The following is a 15,091-nucleotide window of genomic DNA, read 5'->3' as shown; positions in this document are numbered from 1 at the left end:
GACGTCCAGTAAAATAGTGGAGAAAACAAAAGTTTACAAGTTATATTGACGAATACGAGTATCCAACTCTAGACCTTGCATATAAATGTTCTTAACCATTTGAATTCTGAGCTTGACATCCATACAGAGGATTCGGATCCGTTATTACTACTTATAGATTCTCGGTCATATAATAATTTATAATATTTTTCCTTTGAATGACTTAAAATAGATATGTCAATAATTCTAAGTTCGAATCCCTCCTCTCAATAGTCATAAAAAAACACATTAAACACCAGTGGGTGATGAGATGACAAGGTATTGCTTATTAGCCATAAGAGATCAGATATTTAAGGGCCAAGAAGGATTGTCTTATAGCATTTATTGTGAAGATTTCATCATAAGGCATGGCTGAGAATATAGAGAAATAATTTGCCATTCTTACGATTTAAAATGGTAATGTAGCTGTCCAAAAGTTGGTCTGAGGGATGATTCCAATATCAATTTTGTTGTTTGATGTTAACTTTATTTAATATTTGTGGTCCGAACCAAAATCCAAAAATCCTATCCTCTTGATGACCATTAATTTTGTTCATAGAAAATTCCACGCCTTCCTCATGCAATCCACCACCTTGCCCATCACTTTTGTTGGATCTCCCAACAAATTCCAAGAGCTTTTTTTGGCAGTATCAATATTGCACTATATTCTTCATGGAGCCATCGAATTGGTTCGACTCATTCATGTCAAAGCTTCTGATAGACCGAGATGAAAAGCAAATTGTAATTTCCAATTTTTCTTTTTTTTAAGGTAATGGAAGATCCAAATGACCTAGTATGTTTTTGCATTTTGGACTAGTTTAGTGCCTAGGATTGAATTAGATAAGTTACTAAATTAAGGTATGTTAAAGGAGGAAATGTAGGCAAAAGTGAAAAGATTTTCATTTTTTTGGGGATTAGATGGGACGAGTTTTCTTCATGAGTAATCCATCTTTTACCTTCAATGTAGACATTTTTTTTTTATGAAATAGGGGGGAAGAACCCCAAACAAGAAACACGCTTAGACAAAAAAAGAAAAAAAAAAAATTCCTTTACCAAGCTTTAAATCTAAGAAGTTAGCGGATCCCATCTACTTCTAAACACCAAAAATAAATTAATATGCATTGACAACAATTCTACCTACTATTATTTCCTGGACAAAGGAAAGTCCACAACCCAATATAATATACAAGGAGGGTCTAGTAGTCCAGGCTCTAAGCTCTACCCATCCACCTTGACAACTTGAAGACAGCTATTAGGTATATCAGAAGGAAAATTCTACAGTGCACCTGGCGCACTGATGCGCCACTTATTATAGACCTTTGGATGAGTAATTGGGGCATGTGGGGTAATCCAAAGCGTTGATTGTTGGTTACCGGTTAAATTGGTTGCTGTAGGTAAAATAATAAAAAAAATACAAAAATACTTGCTCTCTCATTCAGAGACATTTCAAGTCAACTTTGGGTTGGGTTTCTCATTTCTTTATCTTCGAGTTCTATTCCTTCTACAATAGCTCTTCTCCTCCTTCTGTGACGACGAGACGATGCCGGCGATCACATCTCCTCTCCTCTCAGGTAGGTCATGCTCCTTCTTCTCCTTTTTTATTTCATTCTCCTTTCTAGGGCTTTGGGTCTGGGTATCTTCCTTGTTGCTGCTGCTTCATCGCTGGTTTTTCTTTGTTTTGTTTTTTTAGGTTTTCACAGTTATGATTTCTTTGTCTCACTCTCATCTGGATCTCCGTGGCTGGCTTTCTCTCAACCTCTCTATGGCAGGTAAGAACTCTAATTTTCTCCCTATCTTTCTAATTGTGTAATTTAGATGATTCACATCAGAGCAGAAAGTATTTCAACTTTGAATTATGGTCTAGGCTTTCTAACAAAATGATTTATATGTCCTATTTTAATTTAGGGTTTAATGATTTGGGTATTGAATCGCAAGTCCTTATTATTATTATTATTATTTTTGGTAATATTTTGGATTTATATAGGAATTTGGTAATTTTTTGAAATTATAATTCTTTTTTTTTTCTCTTTCGAATTTTTCTCTCCCCTTTCTCCCTCTCAGAGATATCATTGCTACTTTCTTACTTTTTTAATTATTTGAATTTGAGGGTTGGAAGCTTGAGAGTTGTTCATTCTTGATAATGATATGAGACTTTAAATTGATGGCCTTGAGACTGCATATTGTTCAAACCAAAAGCATTGGGTTCTTGAAGGAAGATGCTAGACGATGGAGCATCCATTTCAACCTTGAAGAGATATTGCAGGTTTCTATTTTGTAAACTGTGTGTATTGTGTTTGATAACTTGGAATTTTATGTACTCTGTTTACTTGAGATCTCAATGTTAAAATAATGATCTAGAACTTGAGATAGGATTGAGACATTTATTGTCCTCCACGACAATGGAGCAAATTGGTGTCCATTACAACCCATGAAATCTATGACTTCTTATAATGTATTATTTTTGTGCTTCAGATAATTTAGTCTAAATTGTAGAGTAATATATTTAGTTTCTAATCTGAATTAGTTCTGATTTTTCAGTGAACAATTCAAATTTTGGTATGGATGTTGAAGACTATGTTGTTGGTGGGTGTTCTAACATTTCTTTAAATATGATTGCATACGAATGACGTTGCTGTGAAAAAAGTCAAAAAAGTAACATGTCGATGCAATGTTGTTTCGTGATCAACTGGAAATACACAAATATTTGATTCAGTCTAGTAGGCTTAGTTGCATAGATATTTGAAGAATTAAGTCAGCATGCTAGTAATTGCTATATGGCTGATTTTGTCTTGGTGACTTATGCTATCACCCAAAGTTGGAGGTCCTATCCTTGCTAGTTGTTTGGGAACATAGAGACGTGGAGATGAATCTGCACTTTGTGTTTCCCTTGTCCATTGGTTCCCGCGAGCCCTTTTTCATCATGAGTGTTTTGATTTGCTTTCTGGTTCGTTCAATGTATAGTAAAATATCGCTATATAATTTATTTCCTCTTATTTTGTAGCGGGAGTAGCTATCTTCATTTTACTAATCTCATTTTATTCAACTCGTGAAGGTGAGGACTTCACTAGCAAGATACATATAATGCTACAAATTTTTTTGTGAAGTTATGCTGTGATTCCCTTTTTTGTTTTCTTCTCATTTGTATTTTTTCTTGAAACATTTGACAGTACAAGGAGTCACAGAGGCAGAATAATTCGACGATTCATATATTTTGTGGCTTATGAGTTGGCGGTGTGTGTTTTATTTGGTTATGAATTGGGTGAATAGTAGTTTGAGTGAGTGTCATGTCAAGGTGGTTGCATAAGAAATACACAAATTCCTGGGAAGAATACGATTTCTTGGATTGTTTATTAGGAGTAGGATGTGTTTAATTGTTGTCGACATTTTGTTTAGTTTTTCATATATGCGATTAGAATGGTTAAAAGCACAAAAATTCTGTTGTTTTTACTTTTAGGTACTTAAATCATGGAAGATAAGAAAAATGAAATGACAGAGGTCGTTTGGCAATCACCATTCAGACGATTGGCTTTCACAAATTAGAATGGCAATTACATAGCGCCTATTTGTCAATTGCCAACATGACGTGGCTGTGATGTAGCAATATAAAGGAATTTTGTATGAGCTTGGTGATGTAAGGCATGGGCTGAATTGAAGATGGGAGTGTAGTAGATTGTAGTTCAATTGTTTTGCTCTATTTCTACTGTTGTTATTTAGGCTTCAGATCTTGATTGTAGTTTAGTTTTTTTTTTTCTTTCTTCTTGTACTTGGCATTTAGTTTGTTTTATTTTTTTGCCTGAAATACTTGGCATTTAATTTTAATGTATTGCTTTTGATGGACAAGTTATCCATTCCCATTATGTGTACTTAGTAGGATATTTCATTAAACTCATGGTTATGAGAAATATAAATATAATTATAAAAACTATTGATTTGTTTTCTTTATGTTATTGGCAGCCTTTTTAATTTTGAGAATGTAAATACTTTATGTGATTTGTCAATGCCATTGACAAACAGATAGTGCCATTTGTATTTTAGTTTTGCAATTGACAAACAAAGAATTCTCATTTGCATTCCAATCGTGCAAAGGCTGTGACACCTATTGAACTTATAGGAAAATTCTACAATGGGCGTGGTGTATCCAAGCGCCCAAAATATCAGCCATTGGATGAGTAAGTGGAGATGAGGGTTAAATCCACACCATTGAATGCTGGTAACCCGTTAAAAGGGTTGGTGTAGGTAAAAGTGAATAAAATAAAAATTAAATAGAAAAAGTAAAAGAAAACAAGAAAAGAAAAATAGAACGACAGAAAGGGAGAAGGGAAGATCGTGAATTGCTGCTGAGGGAATCCCACCAAAGGCACTCTCTCTTTCATCTCTCCCTCTCTTCCCCTACATGTGAATCGCTTGATTCTGGAGATGAATTGAGAAGATCTTAAATCTCGGTGGCTGGGCATTTTGCATGGTTCACAAAAAACCAGTGGAAACGAGTTGATGTTGCTGAAACGTATTTAAGTGGCCATTGCAAAGGTAAAATTAATAGTTTTATTATCCTTGTCCACACTTGAGTTCCCAAAGACCAGCAATATAACATTTTGCTATATTGATCTGCTCAAAGAAAACCAGCTATTTCTATGGGTAATTTTCCCTCTATGAAATCAAGTAATTATGTTATGAAAAGAAAACCAGAAAAACTAAGCAGAAATTAATGCAGCACAGGAAGAAACTAAGCAGAAGTAAATGGGTTTTTGATTTGCTGAACAAGCATAATGCAATTGACAAACAGTGAGTTGGAAATTGAACAAGCATAATGTAATTGACAAACAGTGAGTTGGAAATTGAACAAAAATAATACAATTGACAAACAGTTAGTTTGTAATTGAACAAAAAGAATGCAATTGACAAACCGTAAGTTTGAAATTTCAAACGTGCACGCATGCCTTTTTTCAACCCTTTTGGCTTGGTTTTCCACAGGATTTCAATTCCCTTTCGAAATAGTTTTGTAACCCCAAAGCTTATGTAACTTGTTTGATGCTATAAACGTATTATATAATGATGTCAAATATGATCGTGTATTGTTGTATGTGAATGGATTGAATGAGTTAATTTGAAAGGAAGTGACCATAAGATGGAAAGGGCACTGATAGATTGGGTCGCCTAGGAGGAAAAGGAAATAACTCAATTGACAAACAATGCGTTGGAAATTGAATAAACATAATGCAATTGACAAACAGTGAGTTCGAAATTGAACAAGTATAATGCAATTGACAAACTGTTTGTTTGAAATTGCAAACGTGCATGCATGCCTATTTTCTTAACGTTTGGCTTCGTTTTCCACAGGATTTCACTTCCCATTTAAGATATTACAATAGGAAGGACTTGTATTACACTGTTGGACATTTGTGTTCCATTATATTATAAAATCAATTCTTAATCGTGTCATATCGTAATTTACAAAAAAAGGACATGTAGTACAATATTAAGGTAAAGTGGAACATTCGGAAGTTAAATTAGGTCCCTATACTTGTAAACACGGATGTTTACAATATTAAGGTCTCATATTACTCTGTTTTGGACAGCTGTGTTCCATAGAATTGTAAAACCCATCCGTAATCTTGTAATATCGTAATTTACAAGGATAAAGACATCTAGTACAATTTTAAGGTAACTAGGGACATTAGGAAAGTAAATTGGGTCCTTATACGTGTAAACACAAATGTTTACATTATTAAGGTATCGTATTACTCTGTTTAGGACAGTTATGTTCCATATGATTGTAAAATGCATCCTTAATCTTGTAATATCGTAATTTACAAAGATAAAGACATGTAGTACAATATTAGGGTAAATGGGAACATTCGGATGGTAAATTGGGTCCTTATACTTGTAAACTCGGATGTTTACAATACTAAGGTATTGTATTACTCTTTTATGGATAGTTATGTTCCAGAACATTGTAAAACCCATCCTTAATCTTGTAATATGTTAATTTACAAAGAGAAGGACGTCTAGTACAATATTAAGGTAACTAGGGACATTAGAAAAGTAAATTGGGTTCTTATACGTGTAAACACAAACGTTTACTATATTAAGGTCTTTTTTTACTCAGTTTTGGACAGTTATGTTCCATATGATTGTAAAATGCATCCTTAATCTTGTAATATTGTAATTTACAAAGATAAAGACATGTAGTACAATATTAGGGTAAATGGGAACATTCAGATGGTAAATTGGGTCCTTATACTTGTAAACTCGGATGTTTACAATACTAAGGTCTTGTATTACTCTTTTATGGATAGTTATGTTCTAGAGCATTGTAAAACCCATCCTTAATCTTGTAACATCGTAATTTACAAAGAGAAGGACGTCTAGTACAATATTAAGGTAACTAGCGACATTAGGAAAGTAAATTGAGTCCTTATACGTGTAAACCAAATGTTTACTATATTAAGGTCTTGGTTTACTCAGTTTTGGACAGTTATGTTCCATGTGATTGTAAAATGCATCCTTAATCTTGTAATATCGAAATTTACAAAGATAAAGACGGATGTTTACAATACTAAGGTCTTGTATTACTCTTTTAATAGATAGTTATGTTCCAGAACATTGTAAAACCCATCCTTAATCTTGTAATATGGTAATTTACAAAGAGAAGGACGTCTAGTACAATATTAAGGTAACTAGGGACATTAGGAAAGTAAATTGAGTCCTTATATGTGTAAACACAAACATTTACTATATTAAGGTCTTGTTTTACTCGGTTTTGGATAGTTATGTTCCATATGATTGTAAAATGCATCCTTAATCTTGTAATATCGTAATTTACAAAGATAAAGACATGCAGTACAATAGTAGGGTAAATGGGAACATTCATATGGTAAATTGGGTCCTTATACTTGTAAACTTGGATGTTTACAATACTAAGGTCTTGTATTACTCTTTTATGGATAGTTATGTTCTAGAGCATTGTAAAACCCATCCTTAATCTTGTAACATCGTAATTTACAAAGAGAAGGACGTCTAGTAAAATATTAAGGTAACTAGCGACATTAGGAAAGTAAATTGAGTCATTATATGTGTAAACACAAATGTTTACTATATTAAGGTCTTGTTTTACTCGGTTTTGGACAATTATGTTCCATGTGATTGTAAAATGCATCATTAATCTTGTAATATCGAAATTTACAAAGATAAAGACATGTAGTACAATATTAGGGTAAATGGGAACATTCGGATGGTAAATTGGGTCCTTATACTTGTAAACTCGGATGTTTACAATACTAAGGTCTTGTATTACTCTTTTATGGATAGTTATGTTCCAGAACATTGTAAAACATATCCTTAATCTTGTAATATCGTAATTTACAAAGAGAAGGACGTCTAGTACAATATTAAGGTAACTAGGGACATTAGGAAAGTAAATTGAGTTCTTATACGTGTAAACAAAAACTTTTACTATATTAAGGTATTGTTTTACTCGGTTTTGGACAGTTATGTTCCATTTGATTGTAAAATGCATCCTTAATCCTTGTAAATGAGTATTTACAACATTATGGATTAGGTGAACCCTAATGTTGTAATCATGGTTCAAAAACTTGTAAACCGCTACCCAAATTTTGTAGCTTATAAGTTTTAGGATCCTCTTACAATGTTAGGGTACTCTCATATCCAAACTACTGTAAATCACTATCCTATCATATGCCAATTGCCAAACAAGAAGGGCATAATTGCATGACCCTTATGCAATTGCATTTTCAAAAAGTGGAAACTTGATAACTTGTATAACCGGTAGGTACTCTCATATCCAAACTACTGTAAATCACTATCCTATCATATGCCAATTGCCAAACATGAAGGGCATAATTGCATGACCCTTATGCAATTGCATTTTCAAAAAGTGGAAACTTGATAACTTGTATAACCGGTAACCAATTTTTAAAAAAATCTAGGAGCGTCATAAAGGACAAATGGTGCATGGGTGCACCTGGTGCACTATAGAAGGTGCCCATATCAGAAATGGCTTTATGCATATCCTAGTACTGAAATTGGGAAGGTGAGGAAATGAGATGGAAAATAATTTTACTCACTGCCTTTTAACCATGGTGTAATTTAATATTACCATTGCACACATTGAGTTAAAGATGTGTTTATGATTATATTTCTTACCATAGTTGGCATTGAGTGGCAGCAAAGTTACAAGGTCCCAAGGTCCTCACACTTCCTAGTAAGGCAAGAGTGGGGGAAAATCTCATCCATTCACATACATATCTCACCTTCTTGTGATAAAACATGTGGTATTATTTTGAGCATAGCAGCCACCTAGCCTTTGGGACCAATATATGAAAAGGGTATATTTTTGGAGTCATCTATGAGATTTGAACTCATAACTTATAGAATTCGAATTTGAGAGTTTAGGACACATATATATGTATAAATGCAAAAAATTCAATGGGTTATAAGTAATGAAAAGTAACTATAATATGGTATTAGAGTACGATCGCGTGAACGTGTTATAATTTCTAGTGGTGGAGGCCTCATAAATTCACTCAAATTAATTAGGTGATAATTAGACGTCCGGTAAAATAGTGGAGAAAACAAAACCGAGGGGTTTCCTTCTAGAAATAGATAATAAAAACGTGTAGATTCATTCAGTCCCTAGCAAAGTAAACAAAGCCAGTAAGTCACCAACAGAGACAGTGCCATAACGCTCCGGTCCTTCGGCCAAAGCTACTGTTGGATTCTCTTTCGCTTATACAGAGAGAGGTACGAGAAGGGAAGAAGGGCCCTCTGTTGTTTGCTTGCTTCTTTACTTGGTTTCTAGTAATTTTCTTTCTTCTTATTCAGGCAACCACACGTTCTCAGTTTCTCTGATTCATCGATAACCCCACAATCATCTTAGCTTTCCCAGGCTTATTTATTGTTGTCATTTCCCAACCACTGCTCTCTACTATTTCCACAGTGATTTTTTCTCCTGATCCCATCTCTCTCTCTGTTTCTCTCTTTCGCTCTTTCTCTGTGTCTGTTTCTGCCTGTTTTCCAAGTGGGTCGATCTCTGAAATTAAGCGAGCTTGTTCAGATTTAGTTGATTTTGACTCTTGGGTAAGTTGGTTCCTCTTGAAATAGACATGGGTTTTGTGTGTTAGATCAGAACCTGATTTGGGTTTTTCTCACTTGGTTGTTTGGTTCCTATAGATCTACCCTTTTTGTTGTTTAATTTGGAAATGTTGGTCTTGATAGTTATTGAAGAAACTATTGCGTGGTTCCTTGTTCGATGCTTGTTACTAATAATGGTTTTGTTTGCCCATTTGCCCATTTTGGTTGCAGCTTCACTTTCAATGCTGATTTTGTACTGTTTCCTATTATTTATTTTAATAAAGAAATGTCTTATGCTTTCCTTCATGTTTGGTTAAGGTTATGCTGTTGCAGTATGTTCTGCTCACTGAGCCTTCACTTTCAGGTTTTAAAGCATTCTAGATATCTGAATCGGAGCAGCCATTGCAAGATTTGATCCTGACACAAATTTATAATTAAGTGCATGAGGTCTTCTTCTGGGTTTAGGGCCGCATAACATCTGCGGTTTGCAGTTTGGTGTGCGAGAAATATTGCATAAGATGGTCTAAAGCCAGATTTGATAACATTAGGTCTTTTGATAGAAGGAAATGTCCAAGATGATCAGCAAACCGCTGGTACTGACTTATTTCTACCTGTTCATCTACATTCTGCTTTCGTCAGGCGTTATATTGTACAACAAGGTAAGTCCTTCCTCCTCAGTATTTCATTTGAATATCTTGTCATTACTCATTACCGGTTTGAATGTTTATATCTATGTAATAGTCATCCATGTGTTACATAGCTAATGATTCTCTGTATGGTTAAACTAAAACTGGAACTTTAATCTCCCTATTTGTTTTATTGAAGTTCTTCTGTATGAATTTCTTTGCAGTGGGTTCTGTCTCCAAAATACTTCAATTTTCCATTACCCATAACACTTACGATGATTCATATGGGATTTTCTGGACTCGTAGCATTTTTACTTGTTCGTGTTTTCAAGGTATGACCGACATCTTTACTTTTGGATATGCTTTTATTTCTATTTATTGTTTTTGACATCGGTGTTCAAATCTCTGTCTAGCCAGTTTAACATCTAGATAGGTAACCACTGTCTTGAATTTTCTTTTAGCCAATAGTCAAAATGATTGAATGTCATTTCCCTGAAAAATTGTTTCCCGCTGTTCACTTCTACCCAATTACCACACAAAAACACACGCACACACACCAACCATTTTGGTTTTGAATTTTTTATGACTACTTTAGTTACCTTAAGCTCTTGTCTGAGCCAGTGTTGTTATTTCTGTGAGGATTCTTACCTCCACTGTTGGTTATTCTCTTATTTTTCTCTTACAAGTAGTTAATACACGAATTATCTCAAAACTGATGCATCTTCATTCAGTTCAATGCTTGAATTTGCATTTTCCACATCTGAATGAGAAGGGGAGTGCCAAAAAGATAGTGGGTTAGATTAGTCTGTAGTGGGACACGGCATGTAGCTGATGCCCTATATGGCCAGAGTGGGACAAGATTTATTTTGGAGGTCTCTTTTATATTTACACTTTCTGACTGGAGAGCTTTATAACCCAATTTTGAACTTGCAAATTTAGTTTGTCAGAAAGTGTGGGGAGGTACACATGCTGTGCAACTTTTGTTTCTTGGTTCATTTTTCCACATTATGTACCAAATTTGTAGCTTGTATTTGTAGTTTCTGTTATGCATGTGTGGCAAATTGCATCAATAGCTCCTTATTTTTATTGTTTTGTTCATCTTTTATGCATAAGTGATTTTTTATCTTTATTTATTTCTCTGTATCTTGTGCAGGTTGTAGCTCCTGTCAAAATGACATTTGAAATGTAAGTGATGTAGGCTATTTTTTTGTTCCAACTCTTTATTAATCCTCTGTTTATCCAAGTTGTTTTTCTAATTGCTTTTCTTCATGTGGCAGATATGCAACTTGTGTAATACCAATCAGTGCCTTCTTTGCATCAAGTCTTTGGTAAGCACTGAAATGTAACATATTTGGGCTGTGGTTTTGCTAACAATGCGATCACCAATGGGCATGAATGGGTATCATGTGTCTGGTCTTCTGTTAGTGTTCAAACTCAGGGAAGAAAGCTTAAACAGTTCTTGACATATATTTGTAAGCTTGTGGTCAACATTTGTAGATTTGATTATAACCAGGCTTATGCCTCTCAACACTGAAGATATTAAGATAGTACAATGCTTAGAGATTGCATGTTTCCTTTTGTCAATCTGTTTGCAGACAAATTTTTCTAAGCAATCTCTGATTAAGTGGTCATACATGGACTTCGGTTTAGATTCCCCGTTGTAGAATGTCGAACTTCCTCAGACTTGGGGACAAATGCAATACCCACATTTAGGAATTGCAGGGTTGTTGATTTTTTCTTTGTGTGATTGTATCAAGAGTCAAGACAGGAGAGTTCAAACTTTTTTTTTGTTTTGAACTTTTGTTTTTCTGCATTACAGGTTTGGAAACACTGCTTACTTGCATATTTCTGTGGCGTTCATCCAAATGCTCAAAGCTTTAAGTATGCACAGAGACCCGTGAATTCTATTTTACTACAATAATGATGCTTTTGAAATAAATGGCTGCTTATACCTACATTCCATGCTGCAGTGCCAGTGGCTACTTTTATCATGGCTGTTTTGTGTGGCACTGACAAACCAAGGTGCGACGTGTTCTCAAACATGGTGCTGGTCAGTGTTGGAGTTGTCATTTCCTCATATGGGGAGATTCATTTTAATGTAGTTGGTACAGTTTACCAGGTTATGGGCATCTTTGCAGAGGCTCTTAGGCTGGTCTTAACACAAGTCCTTCTCCAGAAGAAGGGCTTGACTCTAAATCCGATCACCAGCTTATACTATATTGCTCCATGCAGGTATTATATTGTGATGCTTGGCTTAGAAGTGTTATATGAATTGCAATTTAGGCGACTGCCTGTATACTATATATGTTGAGCACAAAATATGAATAAGTAACTCTTTTAATCATTTGGCATCCTTACCAATCTTAATAGAGGATATTGATTCATTTCTAGAATTTAATTTTGGTGGTGGATGACATTTATTGCTTCTTTTAAAGTTGATTTTCTGAATCTGTATGCTGAGGTTCATAATTTAGTGGATGAAACATAGTGATCTTACAATCAGTGTATGCATGATCCATCTATACCATGGGATGGGAATTCACCTTTCCTTTATTTTTTCACCCTTATGATGATGAAGTTATGCATCTCCGTATTGATGATGCATGTGATTTAACACAGTTCTATTACTCAAGTACTGTTTCCATTGATGCATGATTTAACACGTGCCATCCCATCAGCATCTCACCATTAATTCTTTTGTTTTTGCAGCTTTGTCTTCCTGTCTGTGCCCTGGTTATTACTTGAGAAGTCTTCCATGGAAGTTTCACAGATTCAGTTCAACTTCTGGATATTTTTCTCCAATGCTCTTTGTGCTTTGGCGTTGAACTTCTCCATTTTCTTAGTAATTGGTAGAACTGGAGCAGTTACCATCCGGGTTGCTGGTGTTCTAAAAGACTGGATATTGATTGCCCTTTCAACTGTTATATTTCCAGAGTCTATGATTACCAGGCTGAACATAATTGGTTATGCCATAGGTAGCTCTCCTTCCATATTAACTGGGAGTATCAGTTTATGACTGCAGTGTGTACACTTTTGAATTTAGAACTTTAGTTAACCCATAAGTTGATTTGTCCTGCAGCATTGTGTGGTGTTGTCATGTACAACTATATAAAGGTTAAGGATGTTCGAGCATCTCAACTACCTTCTGAAAGTATTCCGGAGAGAATTTCAAAGGTTTATTTTCTCAAGAATCTGATTACTTTCCTGTGATGTCTAGTGTTAATAAAATGTTTGGAGTCATTGAACCCCCATATATTTGTTCTAACACTTGTTTTCCATGCTGGCCAATACAGGATTGGAAGTTGGAGAAAAAGTCATCTGATATTTTTATCCCTAACAACAGTGGATCAGCCTCTGATATCGATGTCGATGAAGAGACACCCCTAACTCAATCAACAAGGCTGTCTCATATTGGACGATCGCAGGTTGGCAACCATGGTGCATGATTCATGAACTCACGTGTAGATTGATGTTTGGAAAAGGAAAATCTGGAGATTGGAGTATGCTGATTCTTTTTGCACTCTAGACCCTTTATTATTTCCAGGAAAGAGATTTTAACGCGGAAACCCAGGGGCAATATTGTATTACTTTCAGTTGTAGGAAGTGAATGCATGATTTGCCTGTTGAAATTTGCAGATGGTAGCTTAGGACCCTATTAACTTGTCAAGGCTCTTGATAAGAAAAACAAGTTTTTGTCTTGACAAATGATGCATTTTTCCTTTTTATGGTCCAGGCGGTCCGGTAGAATCCTGGGTCAAAAACGTTTTTTTTTTTTATAAAAAATTTAAATTTAAATTTTGTTGAAGGTGATGGGTTTGGTAGTTAAAACATTAACAAGACCACACTTACTACCTCATTTTTTGAGTTGTGCAGACTAAAATTTATTACCTCATTTTTTGAGTTGTGCAGACTAAAATGCAAGTCGAGTCTAAGTTCAGAATCATACCTACTAATGCGACGAGGCAAGCTACACACTCACCCCAGTCCACCACCAAGTACAAGGAATGATTGAGGCCAATTTGCGACGAGGCAAACTACACACTCCTCACCCCAGTCCAGCACTACACACTCCTCACCCCAGTCCAGCACCAAGTACAAGGAATGATTGAGGAGTAGGCAAGTAGTCTGGCAAGTTACCGACAGTCCAAAACCTATACAAGAAAGCATTACTTCATCTACAACTCCTCCCAACAACCTTCATGTCTCTTGCATTTATTTGTTGTTTTAATAATTCAATTATAACAAGTACAAAGTGATTGTGCTTTCTCAGCTCACCACCTCACTCTCAATCCCAATCCCGAAAATTCAACATTGACCTCTTCCTCCTCCACTCTTGTGCTCTCAACCCTTTTCTCTTCACATCCTTATCAAACCCTAAACCCCAACAAGAACAAGAGCCCCTTCTCGTCCCTCCCCCATAATCATCAAACTCGATTGTCCGGCCAATTTCGTGCCTACATCAACGTCAGAGATTTATTTTTCTGAACAAATTAAAATAATAATAAAAATCAAAATTCTACAAACACAATTTTATTTCACTTAAAAATGAAACATTAAATAAAAATGATGCAATAATAAAAATTGAAGCAACAGCACACAAAAAACCAAAAACAAATCAAACAAAGATGGAATTGATCTTTCTCTCACTCCCACTAAGTACTAACTATTCGGACACGGTCTCTCTCTCTCTCTCCCGTATTAACTCTCGCACAATAAGCCGTTGGATGTCAACGGTACTATTATCTGGGCCGTTGGATGTCAAAGTTAAAAGTTGACAGGCAGCACTACTTCCTTAATTACCACAACCGAGAACCGACTCTCCGAATTTCTCTAAAATTAAAAAGAAAAGAAAAGAAAAGGAGTTTCCAGATTACGTGAGTGAGATGCTCAAAGTTAAAAGTTGAGAGGCACTAGTTGTTTAATTACCACATTGATTCCGTGAGTGAAATGCTCGCCAAGGAAACTTATAAATAGCAGTGAGTGAGTGAGTGAGATGCTCTGTGAGTGTGAGTGTTGGCAACAAAACAGAGAGAAAAACTTCACTTGAAACTTGATTTCTCTTCTACTCTCTCTTTTCTTTTGTTCGTTAATTAGCAGCATTCTTGTGTTGGTTAATTAGCAATGGAAGAGTCTCTTGTGCCGTTAGGTTTTCGTTTCAGCCCCTCCGATGAAGAGATTGTGGATTCCTTTCTCTACCCGTTTTTGGTAGAGAGCAAGCCCTTCATGTCGCTATACAACAATTTCATCCATTCCTGCAATCTCTTCGGCAACAACACAGAGCCTTCCGAGATTTGGAAAAAATACGGAGGGCCGCAACTCGTTGATACAGACTTGTACTTCATCTCCAAGCTCAACAA

At 35.4% G+C, this 15,091-nt stretch overlaps 1 protein-coding gene and 1 long non-coding RNA gene across 9 annotated transcripts; both read left to right on the top strand.

The window, feature by feature from the left end:
- Positions 1-1,179: 1,179 nt before the first annotated feature.
- LOC148297235 (uncharacterized) lies at positions 1,180-3,866 on the top strand. 6 transcript variants are annotated; one of them, XR_015836102.1, is made up of 6 exons: positions 1,182-1,589; positions 1,709-1,787; positions 2,126-2,281; positions 2,557-2,601; positions 3,020-3,070; positions 3,186-3,866. It is a non-coding gene; the product is annotated as an uncharacterized LOC148297235 (long non-coding RNA). The 6 variants fall into 6 exon arrangements; XR_015836104.1 differs by lacking the exon at positions 2,557-2,601 and having other exon boundaries at positions 1,180-1,589; XR_015836101.1 differs by having other exon boundaries at positions 1,185-1,589; positions 3,020-3,866.
- Positions 3,867-8,629: 4,763 nt separating this feature from the next.
- On the top strand, positions 8,630-14,006 carry LOC110763823 (Nucleotide-sugar transporter family protein). 3 transcript variants are annotated; one of them, XM_021966710.2, is made up of 11 exons: positions 8,630-8,778; positions 9,473-9,767; positions 9,959-10,066; positions 10,888-10,919; positions 11,012-11,062; positions 11,554-11,615; positions 11,705-11,966; positions 12,444-12,709; positions 12,814-12,908; positions 13,028-13,159; positions 13,644-14,006. In XM_021966710.2, the coding sequence occupies exons 2-11, from the start codon at positions 9,675-9,677 to the stop codon at positions 13,740-13,742; spliced, it is 1,200 nt and encodes a 399-aa protein (XP_021822402.2). In that variant the 5' UTR covers positions 8,630-8,778; positions 9,473-9,674; the 3' UTR covers positions 13,743-14,006. The 3 variants fall into 3 exon arrangements, with proteins under 3 accessions (XP_021822402.2, XP_088103130.1, XP_021822394.1); XM_088247004.1 differs by having other exon boundaries at positions 8,662-9,114; XM_021966702.2 differs by lacking the exon at positions 13,644-14,006 and having other exon boundaries at positions 8,664-9,114; positions 13,028-13,539.
- Positions 14,007-15,091: the final 1,085 nt, after the last annotated feature.

The sequence above is a fragment of the Prunus avium genome, chromosome 1 (genome assembly GCF_965620075.1).
Source record: "Prunus avium chromosome 1, drPruAviu1.hap1.1, whole genome shotgun sequence".
NCBI lineage: Eukaryota > Viridiplantae > Streptophyta > Magnoliopsida > Rosales > Rosaceae > Prunus > Prunus avium.
The sequence above is the reverse complement of the archived record's forward strand: the minus strand, read 5'-3'. Positions and strand labels throughout refer to the sequence as shown.